Source organism: Castor canadensis, chromosome 12, assembly GCF_047511655.1.
Source record: "Castor canadensis chromosome 12, mCasCan1.hap1v2, whole genome shotgun sequence".
Lineage (NCBI taxonomy): Eukaryota > Metazoa > Chordata > Mammalia > Rodentia > Castoridae > Castor > Castor canadensis.
In genome coordinates this window covers 7,932,100-7,954,988 of record NC_133397.1, presented here as the reverse complement: position 1 = coordinate 7,954,988, position 22,889 = coordinate 7,932,100, and the positions used below count along the sequence as shown (strand labels likewise).

The 22,889-nt window shown below is 43.2% G+C and overlaps 1 protein-coding gene and 1 non-coding gene across 4 annotated transcripts in view; both read right to left on the bottom strand.

The window, feature by feature from the left end:
* Grhl1 (grainyhead like transcription factor 1) overlaps positions 1-22,889 on the bottom strand; it is a 53,175-nt gene that overhangs the window by 16,847 nt on the left and 13,439 nt on the right. For all 3 annotated transcript variants that reach the window (XM_074049155.1, XM_020178714.2, XM_074049156.1), the window contains exons 8-9: positions 22,641-22,735; positions 2,176-2,334 (exon numbers count right to left, since the gene is read on the bottom strand). In XM_074049155.1, coding sequence (XP_073905256.1) covers positions 2,176-2,334; positions 22,641-22,735 — 254 coding nt within the window. The remainder of the gene's footprint in view (positions 1-2,175; positions 2,335-22,640; positions 22,736-22,889) is intronic.
* LOC141415271 (small nucleolar RNA SNORA28) lies at positions 10,420-10,539 on the bottom strand. Its single transcript, XR_012440259.1, has one exon. It is a non-coding gene; the product is annotated as a small nucleolar RNA SNORA28 (small nucleolar RNA).

Below are 22,889 nucleotides of genomic sequence, written 5' to 3'. Positions count from 1 at the left end.
TCAAATTCAAAAATTGGGACTAGCAGTTTGTGTGACTATTTTACTACCAGTTCATTTTCCTGGCAATTCATTTGACTTTTTATTTGGCTTTACAGAAACAGATGTTCCTAACAGGTTAGAAATAACCAAGGCCTGCCTGCACATCATGGATAACCATGGGGAAGCCACGCTCAGCGACCATGGCCCTTTCCCCAAGAAAAACCCTGGCAATGGACTGGCCCTCTGGTCAGTGTCTTCTGACACAGCTGCCTCCCATGTAGACTCTCCTGGTGGGAACCCTGAGGGCACTGAAACCAGGATCCTTTCCTTGTCGGCAGAGGCCACACAGAAAACAGCAACTTCACAGCATTCAGAAACTGAACTTGGGAATTCTGAAGAATGCCAAGAAAAGTTGTTAGATAGGAACAGTTTTTTTTAGAAATATCAAAAGTGAAAAAACCTTTAATTGAACCAATAAAACTGTAATTTCTACACAGAGCCTTATAAAAGCAACATGAACACAGACATCCTCACTATTCCTCCTCAGATTTTTTGTTTGCTTGTTTTTTGAGACAAGGTCTCACTACACAGCCCATGCTGCCTTAAACTCATGATCCTCCTGCCTTCACCTCCCAAATACTGGGTTAAAGGTATGTGCCATTACACCTAGCTTCTCAGGTTTTCTTTAGGCTACAAAGAGGAATGTGGTATGATGAGAAGAAGCTGACTTAGCACCTGAAGTTCCTGTGCCCACCAGCTATGACTCATTTTCTTTGAATTGCAGCAATGGCAGGTCACAAGGCAGAAGGGAGGTAAAGCTGCTGCTAATCTGCAGACCAAAAGACAGGGATATTATCCTAGGTTACCTGTGGAAGCCCAAGGTAACCACCAAGGCCTTAAAAAGCAGAAGAGGGAGGTAGAAGAGATGGAACAAAGCGGAGCCAGAGTGATGTGGTATGAGCTGCAACCAGTCACCTTGGGTTCTAAAGGTGAAAGAGGCCATGAGCCAAAGAAATCCGGCAGCCTCCAGAGGTAGCAGGTTCTCTCGGAGATGCTCCCAAAAGGGATGAAGCCCTGTCCATGTCTTGATTTTGGCTGTGAGACTTGTCAGTCTTTTGAGCTATAGACTGATATTAAACTTTTATTGTTTTAAGCCACTGTTACTTGTTAACAACAACAACGACGAGCACACTGTGACCCGTTAGGAAGTACACATAGGCAGGACCTTGATAGTGGTACTGAATCTGGGTGTTCTTTGGGAAGCTCTCTGAACTTAAAGGTCCCCAGCACCCTCCTGTGGTCAGGAGCTATGCTTTCACAGCCAGTCAAAATTCAAGGGGAGAACAAGCCTTTGACAGCAAGTATAAGTCCAGTTACCTAGCACCTTTTAAAAATCCTCATACAGGGGCTGGGATGTAGCTTGGTGGTACAGCACTTGCCTAGCATGCGCAAGGCCCTGGGTTCGATCCCAGCACCAAAAAAGAAAAGACAAAAATAAATAAATAAATAAAAATCTTCATACAAGAAAAGTTTGGTTTTTTTTTTTTTTAATACATCAAGGTGAAAAGAGAGAAACTACCAAAAAAATACACAGCCCAATATTTTTGGGTGGGAAAAGTAAAAGTCTTCCTTAATTCAAGTTCAAGGGACTATTCATTCCTCTGTGGCTGCTTCCTAGCTCAAAACAGCAATCTCCTTCCCATGTGCACAACGAACAGCCCTACCACAGTCTCCAACATAGTGCAGCTCAGCCCCTGGCCATCTGTTTCCTAGGAAAAGGCAGCCACACCAAGAAATCAGATGCTGCTGACAGGGAAGAACAGCTCAAGGTCATATTCTGCTACTGTCCTGAGGATGCTGAGGACTTGCCACAGAGCCTGCAGGGATGTAAGCCAGGTAAAAAGGATGGCCCAATTTAGTGGTAACTGAGCTGTGCTCAGGATGAACCCTGCACCCACCTCTTATCAGACATGCCCATCAACCTACATTACCAATTCCTCTAATTGTTTAGTTAAAACAGTTTTTTTCTTCCCTTTCTAATGTTTCTTTGCATACAAGGCTAAAACAATAAATGGCCACTTAAGAGAAGCTATTTTATATCAGCACAATAATCACATCACCTTGCAGTTAGGATGAAAAGCCCATGGGAGGAAGAGCATCTTTCAAATGCCCCACACAGCCCTCACTCGCTCTTACCTTGTCACAGAAGACTTTTATCTGGCAGTAAGCCCGGTGCACTGGCTTGTTGCTGCGGTTGTTGTAACTATAGGTGTCAATCTGAATGTTGAGAGGCAACCCCTTCACACCCTTCTGCGAAGAGAAATCTGTGCTTAAGCAGTTCACAGAGATGAATACCTGAGGAAGGAAAAGAAGGTTCCATGAGCAACAGCTCCAACAGCCAACTCAGTACAGTCTGTGAAAATACTAACAGTGAATGAGAGCTCAGTTTCCTGCTTGAAAGAAGCCTTTCCTAGGGCTTATTTGGAAATTACTACAAGTCACAGGAATGGGAGAAGAAGGACTGTTCATCTCCCTTCTACGATAGCTCTTTAGTATCAGCCAGGACAAGTGCGAGAGAATGGCTGTCACTGCTGATGTCATCTGCTGCTATCACCATAGCATGTCTCTCTGTGGCTGTTTTATAGCTCAGTACAGGCTCTGGAAATCTACGTGTATCTATTGGCACCACATTTTGGGGTCAGTTGTAGCAGTCTACATCCTAACACATTGGGACTTTTGAAATCAGGGTTCCCTTAATCTATAATTCCTATGATTATAAAATTCCAAAGAAGTTCTTTCTCAATGGCTGCTTGTCTAAACTAAAACATCTTCATCTTTTCCCCATTTGTTCTTACTGGTCTTTGATAAGAAAATCACATTGGGCCAAGTCTTTAGACAGTAGTTTTCATACCTCCTTTATGGGTAGTGACCAAGGCTCAAGGGCCTTTCATTATTTAAAATTAACTTGGATTTTTATTTTGACAGGCACAAGTGAAAACTTAGACAAAAGAGGCAAAGTTTGTTCACAGGCTAAGAACTTGATCACAAACAAGCCTTTGTTTTTTTATTTTTGGGGGGGCAGTACTGGAGTTTGAACTTAGGGCTTCATGCTTGTGAGGAAGGCACTCTACTGCTTGAGCCACTCCCCAGTCCATGATCATACAAGTTTTAATTAATGACTACCTAGCACTAAACAATGCATTCTTCATTTAAGGAAGCTGCACAGAGATGTGGCTGAAACCTCCAAGAAGAATAACTCAGGAAGACATTATGCTGGTGGGTTTATGTCCCCGAGAGAGAAGAAAAACTCAATTATCCAAGTAATGGAGATGGCTCTCCTAGAGGGTCACCAACTACTCTGGAGAAGCCACACAAATGGGCCTCGGGGTTGTCGCCTGGCTTCACAACTCTGCTCTCTTTCCCTAGCACTCTAGTGGCCTCTGGCCACACGGACAATTTCCAAGTATGCTGGGGCTGGCGCTGGCCACTTTCATAGAGCAGCTGACCCGCGCCTCAGCAGCGCACTAGCTGGGGCAGAAGCTTTCCGACTGGGATTCCATTTTTCGAGGAGGAGGAGGAGGCCATACCTCTCCCCATCTCCCCGCCCATCCTATGTTCACTGTCAGTTAAGTCTGCTCATCTTCCAGTCCGGGTTCTAAAAGTACTGTAGTACTGGAGGCTGCCACCCAGTGAAGCCTGGTGGAGCTCTGCACAGACAGTGAATATACTCCACTTCCCTGTTTTTGTGCTTCTGGATTTTAACCTGTCCACACATGGTTACAATGCTTTTGATCTCCCAGGCAGCTGGTTTTAGAATTGTTTCTAGGTCATGAGCACCACATGGTGGATAGTCCTAGAATCACAGTTTTAAAAACAGACTGGCACATTTCAAAGACACATTACCCTTAAGCTGGACAATTAGGATTCTTCCTAGTCCTTTAGCCTCAACAAGCAGCACTGGGTGTTGCTGGCTGAACAGGGATGAATTTAAGTTATAAAAGGTGGAAAACCCTACAAGAACACTAAATTTAAAAAAAGGGAGTGAAAGAAAAGTTAAGGAGAAAGAAAACTTAGAACTGTGAGGACAAGGAATGCTCTCTAGACAGCATGCAATGTAGGAAGAGGGCCTTTATCCTTACTTAATTATTTCTAAGTAGGAAAAGACCAAAACATTCTAAAATGACTGAGAACAGATTTAGCAGTCTCACATCCCATGCCTTTACCAGGCCTCTCCAGACCTTCCTTTTCACTGTCTCTGGAACACTGCCGAGTGCCATCCCTGGCTCACCTGTAACCTTGGTGACCTCCCTACTGGTCTGGTGGCCCTGGCCACCCCACAGCTCTGCTCTGCCAGCCAGGCACCAGCAAGCAGCAGCACCAGCAGGAGGAGGTGGGCCAATCCCAGCACACCAGGACCATGACAGGCTTTTGATACTGTCTAACAAGTCATCGCTGTGCCCAGCAGAGGCCACTGTTCCCCTCTCACAGATGAAGCCCAGGAAGATATTATAGCTGTCCCAAATGGGATAGCAAAGGAACTAGATAGGATTCATTTCGATGACTTTCCCTACCCCCTCACACCCTACTACCTCTCTTTTCCAAATCGACCTTTCCCCAAATTGGTTGGAGACCTGGGATGAAGGGCGCGCTACTTTGATGTGTGTTGTCTCACTTCCTGACTAGACCATACATACCAGTGGGTCAGGTCCACATCCTGGCTCATCCCCAACCCAACACTGAGCATGGACCTTCTAGCACTGCCCTATCTTGCCTGCTGAAATTTTTCTTTCCACTAAATAAGCAAAATTGCTTTAAATTTTTAAGAACTAGATATAGATATATAGGCAAAAAGGGGCACACCAGATTTCCAAACTGCATTATAGAAAATCTATCTCTGACTTGCTATTTTATATATGCATGTATATATACTTAAAAAATTACTTCATCTACAATCCATAAGCCCATAAATCAGAAGCAGAAGACAATCTATGGAATACACTTAGGTTAAAAAAAAAGTAATCTATGCAAACTGGGCACATAAAGTAACCAAATGATCACCCATTTAATTTTACAACCAAATGGCAAATCTAAATTTTTGTCACCTTTAGCCATGTGGCTCAATTCCTAACTCAGAAACAATGCCTGAGAAAGTTGCACTTTTAGCTCAACAATTCCAGGAAAACTCTTGACCTGAAGTGCCATTCCCTTTTCATGGAAATCCAACCCAAACCTGACCTCCCCTTGCTTCCCAGTTTCAAGGTTCACATAAAAGCAGAAATAAACAGGAGCCAAATCCCAGGATCAGGATAAACACAGCCTTCAGGAAGACCTGCCCTCACTGTTACTCATGACCACTTCCACTCTTTAGTTTAAAATATAACACTTTACTATAAAAGTTCTTTCCAAATTTAGCAGATCTCTAAGTTTATCAAAGGAAATTTGCAACATTCCTAATGCAGCATTAAAAAAATTCCATCATGTCTAAATATACAAACATAGCAGGAAACAGGGACAAAGGTATGAAGTAGAAATACACTATGCCAGGGAAGGACAATAGCCTGAAGACCCCAAAAGAGAAAACATGAAACAGTGCTCACAAGGCCTGGAACAGTAGGATCCAAAGCAAGAACATGCAGGATCATGGAGGGGACATGTGGGGCTGAGGAGATATCTGTGCCAGGTTTAGGACTCAATTAATGGGAGCAAGAAGGCCCTAGGTACTTTCTGGCGGGAGGTAATATGCTCAGCAGAAGTGGCTTTAGTCTGAAAAATCAAAACAACCAAGTTTGGTGCCATCTCTGTCCATAACTAGTGCTGTCACCACTGACCAGGTCCTTACCTATCAAGTGACTGGGTGAGTCAGAATTTCTCTAAAGCACGTCCAAATCCAGACCCAGTATGGATTACGTCCATACTGAATGAGGGTGAATCCAAATTCCTACTCCATATTTACTACTGGTGACAAACCTATTGTGCAATATATTTACCAATCAACTCTCTATAAATCCTATTATTTTGAAAGGACCATGTAAGGTTGCAGTTAAAGTAATCATAGTAAACAACTTGTGGAAACAGAATAGTCTTATACAAGATGGCCTGGGAACTTGTTAGAAATTTCACGCCCACTCAGACCCCCAGAATCAGAAAGTCAAGGGTGGGGTCCCAAGTGCTCTAGGGAATCCTGGGCATGTGGAAGCCTGAGGAACTCATCTCAGTGATTCACACACCAGAGTGCACTGCACCACTGTGAAACCTATGAGTGCTTGGCCACACGACTAGGAACTCAGATCTCCTTGGCCTGGGGTAAGTACAGACACGAGGACTGCCTTTTTGGTACTCCCAGGTAATTCAAGTTATCAGTCAGGATGAAAACCACTGCTATAAAGTAACTGCTCTCCTACAGACTGATGTACTTTGCCTCCAAAATTCTGAGATCATCAAACTAGTCTCAATGCATAATTTCCTTTCTTTAAAGAGTTCAGATCAGGACTGAGGGTGTGGCTTAAGTTGTAGAGTGCCTGCTTAGCAAGCACAAAGTCCTGAGTTCAAACCCCAGTACAGCCAAAAAAATAAAATAAAAAGAGTACTGCTCAACTTACATGCATTTATATGTACTACATTAGGTTTAATAAAATAAAAAAAAATTTATAGAGGCACAGCCCTATCAAGTAAGAATATTTATTTACTTAGTGTGAACAGACTGAAGCATTTGTTCAACTTTGCTATTAAATAAGGTCATGCCAATCCTCAAGTGGTCAAAGTTCGAAAGATACTGACCAGAAAAAAAACATTGAAAACTCTAAGATTCTCCTTGTTTCCACTAGCTGTGTTGTATTTGCTTTTCTCGGGGATTTACGTTTCTGCAGGAGAGTGTGTGCTCAGGTGGAGGTATCAGTTGTGACTCGGAACTGCAGGACAGGAGCGGTTTTGGTGCCACCTAACTCCACTGTGAGGCAATCACACCTCAGTCACCTATGTTCCTGGTACCTGGGACATGTTTTTAATAAAAGAAGGAATAATGTATAGGGAATGATACAGACATGTGAGACACCTTTTACACCAGGGCTGACCAACTCTCGCTTGGACACTAATTTGTCCTTCCCTCATTACCATGTGGTTAACAGGTCATAATTTGACAACTCCACTTTCCTCATCAGGGACATCCTGACAAGCTATCTGACTCATGCTTCTGGCTGACACATCACTCACCCTTGGAGCCATGCTGTCTCTATCAGTACAGCTTCACTCAGAGGGGAGTGGGGCAGTGCTGACTTCTAAGTCTTTGTATTTAGGAAGGTGACAATCTCTAGTCAGTAGCACCCAAAACAGGACAAGTATGAAAACAAGCCACAGCTGCCTCCGGGTCCTGTGGAAGAGCAAGGTGGGCATGATTGTCTTTCATGGTTTTAACACCTAAAATTGGTTCTACCCTCACTGAGCAAGACAATGGGCCAAGTCACCCAGATCTGTACAAAACAAACGCTCGGGACATTCTTACCAGGCAGCTGAAACCCGCTATTGATACGATTACAGAAAAAACACCAATGACTCTTCCAGAGGATTGGTGATTTACATGCCCAGCTTCTCCTCCACAAAACACATGTGAGTGTTGTACACACACACACACACACACACACACAAACACACACACACCACACAACACATACAAGCCTGCTTCTGATAATGGAGGCTAGGCTGAATGACATACCCTCCTCTTTCTTTAAAATGCTGTGAAGTGGACTGGAGGCATGGCTCAAGCAAGTGCATGCAGAGCAAGCATGAAGCCCTGAGTTCAAATCCCAGTACCACTGTGAAGATTTCTAAAATGGAACTTGGAACTTTAAAAGATGACCTTTTCTCTATTTTAGTACTTCCTTTTTACTTGCTTTAAGGGCAAGTATGATGTTATTCAAAAAACATTAATCTCAACCAGCAAAAACCCTTGTTCCTTCCTATTATTGCTTGTACTCTCTCTACAACAAAATTAGAAATAAGGGCAAAATAGCTTCTGCTGGGTATTGGGGTAGGGGGGAGGGGGGGGAAGTGGGTGGTAAGAGAGGGGGTGGGGGCAGGGGGGAGAAATGAACCAAGCCTTGTATGCACATATGAATAATAAAAGAAAAAAAAATTTAAAAAAAACCATTAATCTAAAAAGGTGAACAACTAATGTTCCCACCCAAAATTATTAAAAGAGAAAAAAAAAAAAAACCACAAAAATAAAGTACTGAACAGGCCTAAGATGCTGTGCAAGATTCTTTCTAAAGCCCAGCCCATGTTTCTAAGCCCATGTTTCCTCATTCTTGGCTGAGAATCCAGGCACACAGAATAGTTCCAAAGATTTAATATTGTTTGCAAGTCTCAGTTTGAAACAGAGAAAAACAACAAAATAAAGTGATATATATTATCAAAGGACTGACATACAGATTTTTTTATTCCAAATGCTCCCAAGCTCAGCAAGCAACAAGAATTCAGATCCTGAACTAATGTTTTAATGATTTTTCCCAGATGCATTACAGCAGCCTCACACAGGCTGCTCATGCAGCTGAAGACTTTTCCATGTTAGTGTTCAGAGGAAAAGGAGGAAAAAGATACAAGGAAACAATATGTTCAACACAGAGACATGGAAGGGGCACTTCCCAGAGGGTAAAGTGGAAGAAACTAAGAATGAACTTTACAAACCTCCCACCTACCTACTCTTTTGGGACTTTATAACTACAAACCAACACACAATTCAGGCAAAACTTCCTGTCTAATATAAAGAGAGTGGTTAAGCATGTAAACTTTAACAGGTGAATTTAATCTCTCTGTGTATGTGCAGGGGATTGCAAAAGTATTTTTCACCCATCTACTTTATAAAAAAGACAGCTTTAACAAAACACTTGAAATTCATCAAACACTACAAAATTTATAAATAGTTGAGGCTTACTGATTAATTTAAGTTGACTATCTCAGGGTATTTTACATGAATTGGCAAAAAAGTTCTTTTTTAGAAAACGTACCACAGTAACAGTAATACTTGTTCTGTATTATTATTCATGTATGAAAACCTGACACCTAAACAATATAGTCCTACTTATTTCCGCTGAGATTTAGGTAGAACACTGCATGCTTTTATATGTTGTTGCTGTGCAGGTGAAAATAATTTCCCTATGGCTTTCATAATATGATTTGTTCAACCAAGTAAAGGAATTTCAGATATGAATAATAAAAGAAAAATGAAAAAAAAAAAGGAATTTCAGAGTGTGAACCCTTGGACTCGGTAAGAACATGAACCACTCTTAGGACAGTCTAGATATGGTTTTCTTTTTAAGGGCTCAAGATTTCGCTCAATGGGGGTTAATTCTCTCATAAATACAGAGTAACTAGTGTTCTGTTACTGCAGTGAGTGCAAAGTCACAGGTGCTCATCTGGGCAGCACCATCTCCGTGCCTGGTAAAATTATGGCAGGTGGGAAAAGCCACAACCATCAGTGGCTCCCCACAGTGGGAAGGAGGGAACCCAAATCATCAAGCCCTCCAAAATCTGGCTTCAAACTCCTGTTCTAGTTTCATACCTCCTTTAGGGGCATTTTAACACTTTGGGGATCTTATTTTCTCTGCCCCTTCATTTAAAAATATCCTACCGATAAAGACCTAGCATCAACTAGTATACCTTCTCCAATGAGTGCCCCCAAATCTATCCAAATGGAACCCAATGCCCCAGGGCATCTTACCACGTAGCAGGCTGTGCTAAGTGGCTTCCACTCTCCTCCCCCAATACGTCACGAGGCCAGACTAAGAACTTCGTCAGGGAAAGAGCTACTTCTTTAAGGGAGAGGTTTCCATCTAGGTCAAAGTTATCTCTCAGGTCAAGGGCAGAATTCATGAGCACCTGAGCTTGCATGTCTGTTTAACTGTCACTCTGTCATACTGTAGTTAGTAAATGCCTTAAATCCCTTCAGGGCAGGGCTACATTGTTCATTTGGAAAAGTTCTTCCAATGTTCAGTATATATTTTGTATTATCTATTACTAAAAGGTACTACATCAAATATTGGTAATGAGAGAAAAAAATCAAGAGCAAACAAAAATCTACGTATTATTTCCAAATCTTGTTTTAACAAGTTTCAAGCCATCATAAAACTTTAAAAACACAAAATGGAGCCTCCAATAAATACACAAAACTGAACAACAAAAAAAAAGAGCTACTATAAAGCTGCACAAATTAGTCCTTCTTTCTCCAGCCCTGAGCAGAGGACTCTGACAAGTAAAACAGCTGCAAATCAGGCAAGGAGATGGGAAAGATTCAATTTTAGACAAATAAATACTAATATCACTACTGAATCTTAGTCATTTATTCTTTCTCAAAATATTTTCAATGGCTTACTACTGCCTACACAATAAAAACTAAGCTCCTTAACATTCAAGGTGCACGTGACTCCAGTCTACCTTTCTTTTCTTTTAACTATTTAAGTCTGTATAAAGGCTTGTCTCATAGAGAACATCAGAGTAGGTAGACTTGCTTGCTGTAGCAAGCTCAAATTGTGTCAGACAGTTTTGATCATCTGCCACAGAGTGTTGCTTGTAATCCATCTACCTTCCAGGTACATTTTCTACCACTTACAGCAGTATTTCTCAAATGTGAGTAAAATACACATAACCATAAAATTACATCCGGATCCCAGGTTGAGCACTGTGAAAGATTAAAAATGTTTGGGCTCATAGCACCACCTGACCTCAGGTGCACTTTGGCTGGCCTCATCCAATCCCTAAGCACAAGCATTGGACTCTGGTAGCATCCCAAGCACACTTCACTGAACCGAAAACACAGCATGAAAAATTCTCAAAAAGCCTCCACTTCAAGATCCTGGGTCCACCGCTCCTCACTGGGTAGGCAAGGGCTTTACGGGTGTGGTCCCTGCCACTCCTGCCCCCAGACCCACACTCTTGCGAATTCACAAACGTGGAGTCTCAGGCTCATCCTAGGGTCTGGATGCCCATCTGGCTCTCATAATCCTTAGGACCCACTGAGGTGCCACCCAGGCGTCCTGACCCTCCCATCCCAAGTGAGGCTCCATCCTTTCTTTGTGTTTTACTTGAAATGCACTTAGTAGAGTGGCAATCCCCTCCCACCACCACTAAACCTTGAGTTTTGTGAGAATTAGGTCATACATTACCCACCTCTGCACTCTTACAGCCCAAGGACAGTGACTGGCAAATAAAGACATATTTAAGAAATGAATGATGCCGAATTCCTAACCTCCAGCCAAGCAAAACCACATGCTGCTATATTAGAGCTATATTTATTCCATTCTTACATTATTATGGTATTCCATTGTTACTCTGACTCTCAAAACCACCTCGAAATTGGACCTATTCTGGCTCCATTTTATTGATGAGGAAACCAAGACTTAGTTAGAGGTTGGGCAACCTGTTGCCCGAGTTCACAAAGTATTCATGTTCACATTTCTAGTCCTCTAAGCCAACTTGAACTTCAAGTCATCTTGGAAGAACACAGAACGGCAAGCAGTTGTTTCTTGGGTTTTTTTGGTGGTATTGGTTTTGAACTCAAGGCTTCATGCTTGCTAAGCAGGCACAATGCTTAAGCCACACCCCAGCCCTTTCTTTGCTTTATTTTCAGATTATTTTTCAGGTAAGGTCTCACATTTTGTCCACGGCCTCAGACCGGGATACCTACCTACAGCCTCCTGCTTCCCTTGGTCACAGGTGCATGCCACCATGCCCAGTTTATTGACTGACATGGGATCTGTAACTTTTTTGCCTAGGCTGGCTTTGAACCTCAGTCCTCCTGATCTCTGTCTCACAAAATAGCTGGGATTACAGCTATTTGTAATCTCACCACACCAGGCCGTCCCCCTCTCTTCCTGAGAGAGATTGGGGCTTGAACTTGGGGCTTCTTGCTTGAAAAGCAGGCACCCTACCACTTGAGCCACACCTCCAGTCCATTTTGCTCTGATTATTTTAGAGATGCGGTCTCTTGAACTATTTGCCCACAATCAAACAGTGATCCTCCCAATCTCAGCTTCCAGAGTAGCTAGGATTACAGATGAGAGCCACTGGTGCCTGGCGTATTTTCTGAGACAGTCTACGTAGCCCAGGCTGGGACCAACTCATCATCCTCCTGTCTTGGCCTCCCGCGTGGTGGACTAGGGAGTCCACCACAAAACCTGGCTCCAAGCAATTTTCTTATACTCAATGCACATTAAATATTTGCTGAACAAAAAATTTTAACTATACTATATATACCTGGGGAACTGCTTTGGGAAAGGCTATGGCATTTAGAGGCTCCCTGGGATACATTGATACATAAGGTAAGTGTGAGGGGGCGGGGGACTAAACCCAAATCGTGAATCATGACATAGCTTCCTATCGTGTAAATCACTTCTGCACTTTCAAATGTTCAGAAACTGCAGATGCCTAACAACTTTTATCTGGTCATTACATACAAGTTACTCATGTTGCACTTACAGATGGGGCAATGCACAAGTTCACAATGGTTTCCCCCTGCCCTATGCAATGTCACAGCCCCACTGTAGACTAGGCCATTTCACTTGCCTCTTTCCCACCTAAATTCACAACAGCCTCTTCAGAGGGCAAAGAACAATCAAACATCCTCTACAATAATATTCTTCAGTTCCAATGAAGTCTTCTAGAATTCCTTGCTCTGGAAATCCTAAGAGCACATTTTTAGCCTACTGGTGCTGAGCACCATCCCATGGAAAGTACAACTGCCCAAGCAGGCTTCATGCCGGACCTGCTTTTCATCCCTGCCAGTGCTTGCACAGGAAAGTAGACAGATGACTGGCTGCATGAATGGGCAACATGACATCCCAAGCCAGTTCTTCTGCACAGTAGTAAAACATTGACTATGTGCATAGAATTATCTGGAAGGGACTAGGGTTGGAGCTTAGTGCATTGGCCTAGCAGGTATGAGCCCTGGCTTAGATTCCCCAGCCTATTAAAAGAAAAAAATTCCCTAGAAGGATGTTAGAAACAAGTCAAACTGGTCAAGAAAACTTTAAGGGAGGATGGTATTTGGCTCTTGCACTTCAAATTGAGCACAGCAGACTTGTGGAAAAGGCTTGGCCTCAGAGCTGAGAGCATGCCTGCTTACCTGGCATCAGCATAAACAGCTGTCATTTGTGCATTATGACACACAGTTAGAACGTTCAACAGAGCTCTAACTGCCTGGTAAACATGACAAGAAAAGCTCTGTTGGAGGAGCAAGGGAAAAAGAAAAGTAGGTTGATTTAACTATAAAAGCTGAAAAAAAACCTTGACATTCCAAATCCATTCCAATCGTTGTTCTCTACCAAGTGTCTCACTGTCCATGGTCCCTGGTTCTCACCAGCTTTTCATTCGAGGCAGCCAGGGTTGACCTGTAGTTGAGGCTCAGAGGCTCAGGCTCGGTGCGCACAGATGGAAAAAGACACACCGTAAACAGATGACAAAGCTGCAGCAAGACCCATGTCTTTAGCCCAACCTCAGTGCCTTTTCTGGAAACCACACTGCCACAAGAAAAACACAGAGCTAGAGTGACACCTATGGGAAAAATGGGGGAAAGGGCCCCCAGATGTCTCAGTAGGTCATTTTGATCATGATGCAAGAAACCAAAGGTCTCTGTATTTCAAACCAAACAGCCAGTCCATGACCAACTTCCTACTTGCTTCAGCTAAGTCATAAGACTTAACAGATGACTGTGTGGCTCCGTGAGAAACACAGATGCAGCCATCTTGGATACAGTCCCAGTGGTCTCTGGGAGTCTTTATCATTTTTAATTCATTGTTACATTAAAATTCAACTTAGTTAAATATAGACAACTGGTTATGAGGTCAATTCTAGAATGCAATTAATCTACTAAATCAAAAGGAGAAACCCTAAATAAACTTTCATTAAATTCTCTAATCAATCAAAAAGCCTAGGCTACAACAGTTCTAAGTAGCTCTTCACAGGAAGAAATCTCCTGACTACCAAAATTAAAATGTGAGGCCAACAATGTAGTTTTTCTCACTATAACTCCAACAGCACTAACTAAAGAGAATAAAAGTCACCACTTTTAATACGTTTATATGAAGTTAAGGGTGTGAACTGAAACTAGTGGAATGGGAAAGAGCATAAACTAAGAAACTAAGTTCTAACTCTTGCTTGAGCTCTAATTAACCAAGAACATTTATCGGCAGTGTGTGGCCGACACCTAGTCTTAATCCACAGCCCTCCTCGCACTGCCCAGCCAACACAAATACACAAGCCCTGATCTCTCAGCTCAGTGCGGGCCTCGTTGTTCCTCTACTTCCCACTCCATATATGCAGGCTTAATTAATGCCTGGAGCCCAAGAAGGAATCAGAGACTGAGTCATAGGCTTAGAAGCGAATCCAGCTCCACTACCGATGGACCAGATAATCCTGGCCTGTCACACTTCCCGGCTCCTCTTACGATGGGCAGTGATGAAATATCCCACTTCAGAGTGCTAGCACCATCCACCAAGAGACGGTGTGCAGCTAGCATTTCTGTGATTTCTCAGACTATCAAATGACCATCAAAAGGAAAGAAAAGGAATTGGCAGGAAGGGATTGGGAGGACAGGGACGTGGGAGGAGAAAAGCTCTAACTTGCACTCTTCCCACGGCTCCACGGGGCGTTTCCCTGAAGGAAAAACAAGCACCTAGTCAGCAGCTGCCTGTTGCCACAGCACTGCTTCCCACACCGCCCACACGGCGTCTTAGTTTCTGCAGAGCACAAGGAGCCAGGGAAAAAGTCATAGAGATAAAGAGACGAAAAGAAAACATTCAGAGGGAACTGTGTGCTATTCTTCCCTCTGTCACATTCTATACGCAAGACCTCGTGAACTTCAGGACACTTGGCAGCTACAGTGATTTGGCACCTGTTGTCTCAAATAAGTAGAATGTGTGCTCTGAAGTATGCAGAACTGGATGCAGGTGTGACACAAGGCAAACACACACCACATTCCACCATCACTGGGTACAAAACAGGACAGGGAAACAAATGGGTCATAAAGGAGACTTGACAGGCAGGCTGACTGCCAATCAAAAATTCTGGTTAACAACAACAAAAAAACAAAAACAAACAAAAAAACCAAAAACCAAACAAAAAAGTTCTGATTGTAGCTGGGATCATGGCTCAGGTGATAGCGCACCTGCCTAGCAAATGAGGGGCCCTAAGCTCAAATCCCAGTTCTGCCAAAAAGTTTTGGTTATAAATAAGGTATTTTCCACTAGAACAAAAAAGGCTAAAGACAAAGTCTGTAAATTAATTCACTAGATTCAGCAAAGGCCTAGCAGGCCTGTGTGGAGAGGAGCTGCCATTTATAAGAAACTGGGTTTGAAGGCCCCATACTTTGGTTACCACCAGTAACAGCAGGCCAGAGGGTGCCCTCTGCTTTAGTTTACAAAGAGCAAAACTGAATGAAATGACAGCGTTAGAAAGCCACCATAGATGGAATTCCCATGAAGGACCTAGGAGAGGGAAGGTTAAGATGACAAGTTGCTAGAGAACATTCCATGGAGGAGCTTATTGTTTCTTGAATGGCAAAATGGAGGAAGGGAAAAAAATCCCACTCCCCCACCCCTACCCCTCTCCCCCCACCCAAGAATGAAAACCTAATTCAAACAGCTAAACAGACATGGGTGCTTGGAACCCGTTTCACAAGATGCAAGTTTCACTACCAGACTAAGGCTTTCTTCAGCTGCCAAGTGTCTCCTTATCCAGGCAGTCTTAATCGGGGCCCTGGCCCGGGGCTCTGCTATAATAAAGGCACGCCATTGTTACCTGTGGATTCTAAAGACCGGCAGGAGTCAATGTGCTATTCTTCAGCTCAGCTTCAATGCTAGAGTTCACTTCTTGAAAGGTTCTTGAGGCAAAGCCCAACAGACCCGCCTTCACAAAAGAAAGAAAGAGTGGAAGAGAAAGCCCTCATAACCATACCCACAAGAGTTGTTTTCAAACAAAATTCCCAATTGCCAAGTAAAGATGGTGTTCTCTTGTCAACCAGAAAATTTTCTTATATTCAATACTGATCAAAACACAATTCTTGGAGGTGGGTAAGGTAGCTCACACCTACAATTCTAGCTACATGGGAGGTGGAAATTGAGAGGATCGTGGTTGAAGGAGAGCCTGGGCAACAAAGTTTGAGAGACTACATCTCAACAGAAAATACTGGGTGTGATGGTGTGTACCTGTAGCTGGGATGCTAGCTACACTGGAAGTAGAAGTGCAAAATAGGACTGTGGTAATGACCAGCCTGAGCACAAGTAAGACCCTATCTCAAAAATAACAAGAGCAAAAAGGGTTGGGGATGTGGCTCAAGTGTTACAGCGCCTGCCTAGCAAGTGAAAATCCCCAGTACCATACACACACACACACACACACACACACCATTAAAACCTTGAAGAATCCTTATTCCCTATAAAGGCATATAACTCTCTCTGTTTAGGGGGGCCAGGCATAGTGGCTCATACCTGTAATCCTAGCTACCCAGGACAGGAAGAGGAGATTAGGAAGATCACAGATGGAGGCCAGGCCAGGCATAAAATCAGTGAGACCCCATCTCAATAAATAAGTTTGGTATGGAGATGCACACGTGTAACTTCTGCTAAGCAGATCATGGTTTGAGGCCAGTCCAGGCAAAAAAATACAAGACCCTATCTGAAAAAAAAAAAAAAACTAAGGAAAAAGGGCTTGAGATGTGGCTCAAGTGGTAGAGCGCCTGCCTAGCAAGCATGAGGCCCTTAGTTCAAACCCCAGTACCGGTTTTGGTTTTGGGTTTTTTTGACAGCACTGGGGTTTGAACTCTGAGCTTTACACTTGCTAAGCAGGCACTCTACCACTTGAGCCACTCTACCAGCCCTTATTTTGTATTAGGTATTTTCGAGATAGGGTCTCTTAAAACTATTTGCTGAGGCTGATCTTGAACTACATCCTCCTGATCTCTGCTAAGATTATGGGCATGAGCCACCAGCACCAAGCAAAAAAAGAAAAATCAAACAAAATTTTCACTTTTGTAAAATACAAAAGTATTTTTGTATTTTTTACTTTTACAAATACATGTTTTCAAATGTCATAAAAGAAAACTCCTAATGTTGAATACATGTCACTGCAGACGACTACCTTAAGTTTTCCTTGGGCCTGAGGTTCCGTAGGAACCAATGGATGATCCAGTTCGATTGGATTAGCATGGTGATCCACCTAGACTCCAAAAATAACAGTGCTTGCTTGCTGACTTTTTTCTATTTAGGCCACGGAGTATTCACTTCAGCTTTAACTCTCTTACCTTCATTTAATTACAATTGCAAGTACAAGTTTGACTCACTTCTCTCCTCCCTCCGCCCTCCCATTCACACTGGAAATTTAAAGCTGTGGAACAAACCAAACCTGTCCCTGCCTCATGCAACCAAACATGGCAACACCTTACTTTAATGGCACACTTGATGGATGCTTCACTAGAATGGAATTTCTATAAATGCAAGCAATATGTTCAGTCCAAACAAATTAAAAATTACTCTCACAATGAATTCCAAATATTATGCTTAGACAAAACAACAAGCTGTTATTAAACTCATAAACCTGCATTCCACAAGTACACACAAAACGTCTTAAGTTCAAGTTACCAGAGTGGATACGCCCCTCTTTACAGAACTACGCACCCTGTGAGCATCAGTGATCTCTCACCAGGAACTCCGCAGGCTTTTGCTGAGACAAGGAGACAAAAGCGAATTGCCCCATCCATCCCATCCCATCCCAACACAGGTGTCCTCTCAGTAAAGCTCCTGGGTACTCACATAAGGCCTCAAATTGTTTTAATCCTTTGGCTTTCATAACATGAGTCTTTCCACGACATGAAACACTTGGTTTTCAGGACAACCATTCCGAATGCTTCCATATTCCTTCTCAGAGCAAAGATTATAGCTATCAGTATAAGTATAAAGTCCTCTTATTTGACAGGGAGCAGGATGCTGTGATTCTGTTCTGCCTCTGATTGCCGGTGCCCCTTAGGCTAGGGCCCCACACAGAAGGCAAGATACAGAAGGAAATGAAGTGGGGAGGAGATGGAAAATGTACTGCAGCTGGCTCTGTCGAACCCAAAGTCAGGATCATGCCACTGAAAGATGCAGTTCCATCAGTCTGAATGCTGAGAAAAAGTCTCCTTCTGATGATCTGATGAAGACTCACGAATAGCACCCAGGTCCCCACAACTGCATTGCTGGAGAAATACCCAGAGCTCAGGGTGTCTTAGGCCAGGAAATGCATGATATAGCAAAGCAAAACCCAACTCTCCAGCTAATACTTCTCTGACATCGCTCACTCCAGAAGGAGCCCGGCACACATCTGGCTGTTGGTATTTTTCAATGGAACACGTGAATATTAGTTGCAATATAATCCACCTTCTAGAGTAAGGATTTAGATGTCACCACTAGAAAAATCATATTGGTTAGGTATTTTGTATCCCTCGGGTTCATTACATCCTTAAAAAGGTTGCTTAATATTCATGATCACATCTACATATATAAACAACAAAAAAATCTTGAGCTGTGCTTTGAACCATCGCCATCTTCCTCTTTTGTCAGACCACCTCATTGACTATGATCAAGGGCTGTCCTTGGTGCTGCCCAGGACTTGGTGGGGTCCCGTGTGGTTGCATTTTGGTTTCTAGTTCCCACTCCTCTGTAGCTAAGCATCACTCATCTGATGTAAATTTACATACTAGCAGCAGAAGCACTCTTTTGCTGCAGGGATTTCTACTAGTGAGGCTACAATGCTGCCCTCTTAGTAAGATCTCTAACACTGTTAAGTAATCTCCAGTGTCAAGAATGCTTCCTCTTGATGGGTGCTGTGGCTCACACCTGTAATCCTAGCTATTCAGGAGGCAGAGATCAGGAGGATCGCAGTTCAAAGCCAGCCTAGGCTAATAGTTCAAGACCCTATCTTGAAAAAACCCATCTCACACACACACACACACACACACACACACACACACACAAAGGGCTGGTGGAGTGGCTCAAGGTGTAGGCCCCGAGTTCAAGCCCCACTACTGCAAAATAATAATCATTAATAATAATACCAGTAAAATGATGCTTTTTCGTATCCAGGTCTACTCTGCCTCCTCGAAGGTCCCTTATCACACCAAGCCACAAACAATAATCACCAGGACAAGGTGCTGCTGTGTGGGCACTGAGCTGGTTGTGAACACAGGCAAGGCACCTCAGCATAGCACAGCAGGTGACAGGCACTGGAAGAACTCAGGTCTCTCTCCCTGACTTCTGTTTACTTTACATCTTCAAGTCTCTGAGAGGCCCTTACTTCTTGTCACCAATCAAATCTCAATGCTGTTGTAAATCTTAAGGTTTACAACCCAAGTAGAAACTAGCTTCTAGACCAAGCTGTGTGGCCTATCCACAATTATTTACTTGGGTTAGGAAATGCTGAAACTACTGCAGGACAAAAAGCTCTAATTTACACATTATCTGTGCCCCCAAAGTCCATCTGTAAAGTGGTATACACAGCTTTCCTTAGAACTCATGATGGTATATTTAGGGTCTCAGACTACCCCCCAAAAGCCTATTTAACCCACGGCTACATGAACCATGATACTATCATTAGCACCTGGAACCACATGCCTGGAGCTGGGAGCCTGAGCTAGCACAGGGTCTTGTCTGCAGCAGCACCAGGCCCGGCTGGATGAAGGTGAGGCTCCTGCTGTGGGGAAGGCACCCACTGGTGCTAGAAGAACATCCACACAGCTCAGCTGGGCTCCTTACAGTTTGCTCTTTCCTCACTTTCTATTCTCTTCTCTCAGAGACCAGGGCCCTCAGGTCTAGAGATTTCTGAATCTTTAGAAGATGCCTGACTGCAAAATGAACCTCTAACTTCAAAGGGGACAATAAAATAAATGAAACTGGTCTGCATGGTGGCCAGTCCGATGCCTGGGGGAAACCAACCATTTTGAAAATGAATGACTTTTATCTCAATATTTCCTATAGCACCAGCGGGTATATGCTTACCCAAATAAATGGAGTGTGCACAGGTGCAGAATAAAGTGAGCCCTGGCTGGGACAGTGTTTCCCCATGCGGAACATATGCTAAGACTGTCACGATTCACCCTCACTCTTCCTAAAAATACAAGTGAGAATCAGAAGCTAAAAATAAGATTCAGAGGTTGACCCTGGTCAAAATTCTGCTTCTACTCACTTTGGCATGGCCAGGAGGGTAATGGAGTACCACAGAGAGGAGGGAAGGAAGGCATGGCACATACTTCCACAACCCTTATGTCTGTGGGAGAGAGGAACTGGAATTAAGAATCAACATATCCTAGCCCGGTATAGCTCAGTGGTAGAGCACTTGCCTAGCAAGCATGAAGACCTGGGTTTGTTCTCCAGCACCACCAAAAACAAAAGCAAAACATACAACATATCTCAAATAACAAAAAGAAAGTGGGTATTTAAGAAAGTAGATCTCTTCAGGAAAAAGTAGTTAAACAAAATGCCCTAACTACATAGGATTCTGAATGCACATTAGCTATTTTGAGGCACTTATTACTTTAAGTATAAATTCAGAAAATATCAATTTGTCCAGGAAAAGCAAAAAATCTGATACTAAATTCTAATATATGCTTGAAGCTGATGTCTGCTATCACCTTCAAGAAACACAGCCTCATTAAAAAACTGGCACTGCCTTTCCAAAAGCAGGAAGGGGCTGCCCACTCCGCCTCCATCAGCTAGCAGAGCACTGAGCAGATGAGACCCTCCAGCAGCCTCACTACTCCCACCCTAGAGTGACACATCAAACAAACGAAGTGCCCTGCCCACATTCGGGCTCTCACAGCCAAGATCTCCAGGACTCTGACAAGTGCTTCTTAATCCAGGACACACCCAACAGAGAAAAGAGCTGGCCACTACAGCCTTTTTATTTTTCTAGCGTGCCAAAAAGGCAAACACTGAGCTAGGGAACTGAGGGACTGACCAAAGGTAATACGTAAGTCAGAAAAGTTAATTCAAGACTTAGTAGGCTCTTCATCATTGCTCCAGTTTCCCAGTCAGTCCCTTGTGGTGTCCAGGAAGCACTTCTCCAGTGAGCCTTGAGAACAGGAGCACCCAGAGGGCATAGGCCACCTCTTCTCAGAGGTCGTTCTCAGCAGCCACAGAGTCCTGTTACAGTGTAATTTCAAAATGACTGGAAACGACTATCGGATGTGCCACACTTTCTCCCTCCTGGTAGGCCCTGTGGTGAATGCAGTATGAACAGAGCACCCAATGCGGGACGGAGCAGCCTGCTAACACTTGAACACTATCAAGTGGGTGGCAGGAAAACCTCCAGGAGATGACAGTGCCTATGCTTTGTTGAAAAGGGTCTCCTGCAGCTTAAAGACACCCTTTTTTGCCTTAGACATTGACAACCACAGTAAGACAGGAAAGCAATTACAACATTAGCTTAATGTGGCTTAATGCTTCTATCATATTTCTTTGAGCTCCCAGTTTTCAAAGCAATCCAAACAGAGTAAATATGAGAACTCTAATGATTTAGTGAAAAACAGAAGATTATTTTAAAAGGGGAAGAATGCAGTGGGAAGGGTAGATATTACTTAAGAATATGCCGAATTTTTCTTAGAGGACACTAAAAGTTTTCATCAATTATCCAAATGAGCAGAGCATGGTGGTGCATACCTGTAATTCCAGCATTCATGAGGCTGAGGCAGGAGGATGGTGAGTTTGAGGTTGGCCATATGAAGACTATCTCAAAAAAATAGCCTGGGTATGGTGGCTCAAGCTACTCAAGAGAAGGAAACTGGGAGGATAGAGGTTTGAGACCAGTCCAGGCAAAAAGTTAGTAATACACCATCTCAACCAGCTATGCAGAAAGCATAAAGGAGGATCGTGGTCCAGGCTGGCCCAGACATAAAGTGAGACCCTATTCAAAATAACCAAAAGAACTGGGGGCATGGCTCTTAAAAAAAATGTCGGGCGGGAGTGGGGGGGGGGGCGCATGGATTATCCAAATCAGCACTTGAACTTGAACTGGAGGTAATCTCCAACTGTAAAAGCCCAGTACCGAAGAATCTTAACACTGAGTCTGAGTTGTGTTTACATGGTAATAATGGGAAATGAATATTGCTAATTTCATTATTTCAAAACCTTTCTCCAAGGCACTCCAGTTTGATGGGCACTGTGGACTAATCCTGTATCACCCGTAAATGGAGGGAACAAAACCAAGTGAGTAAGGGGACTGGGCACCAGACAGGGGGCAGTGTGGTAGACGATGTCTCATTGCTGAGGTTTTTCCATACTGGAGTCTGCATGTTGAAGGATGTCAGCAAAAATGCTCTTTTTTAGAGGAGGCGGGAGGACAGAAAGGAGAAGGATAGTTTCATAATGTATAAGAATGAAAACATGCAAAACTCAAGTGGTAGAACACTTGCCTAGCAACTGCAAGGTCCTTAGTTCAAACCCTAGCACCACCAATACTGCAAAAACAAGATCAGTTGTCAATGCTGAGGGCATGGCTCAAGTGGTAGAGGGCCTGCCTAGCAAGTACAAGGTCCTCAGTTCAAACCCCAGCGCCAAAAAAAAAAAAAAAAAAAAAAGTTAAAAACAGGCCCCCCCTCCTGCTTCTCAAACAGCTGGCAATGTAAGCGCTCCTGAACCTTGTTAACATACCTTTGCTTCATCGTTAATGTCCCAGCTGAAGGAAATGGCATTATAAGCAATCTCTTCAATGTTACTGATGGTATTGAAACTTTCTTTATAGTCAGCTATATGAAATAATGAATAAGAAAAACAAAGATATGGTTTTACTTTTAGCATGAAATCACAGCACCTCAAAGAAACATTAAGCTTTTTATGTTATCAGCTCTGATAATTTAAATTAACATTTTGTTGGATTGAAAGAAATTTTTAAAAAATGAA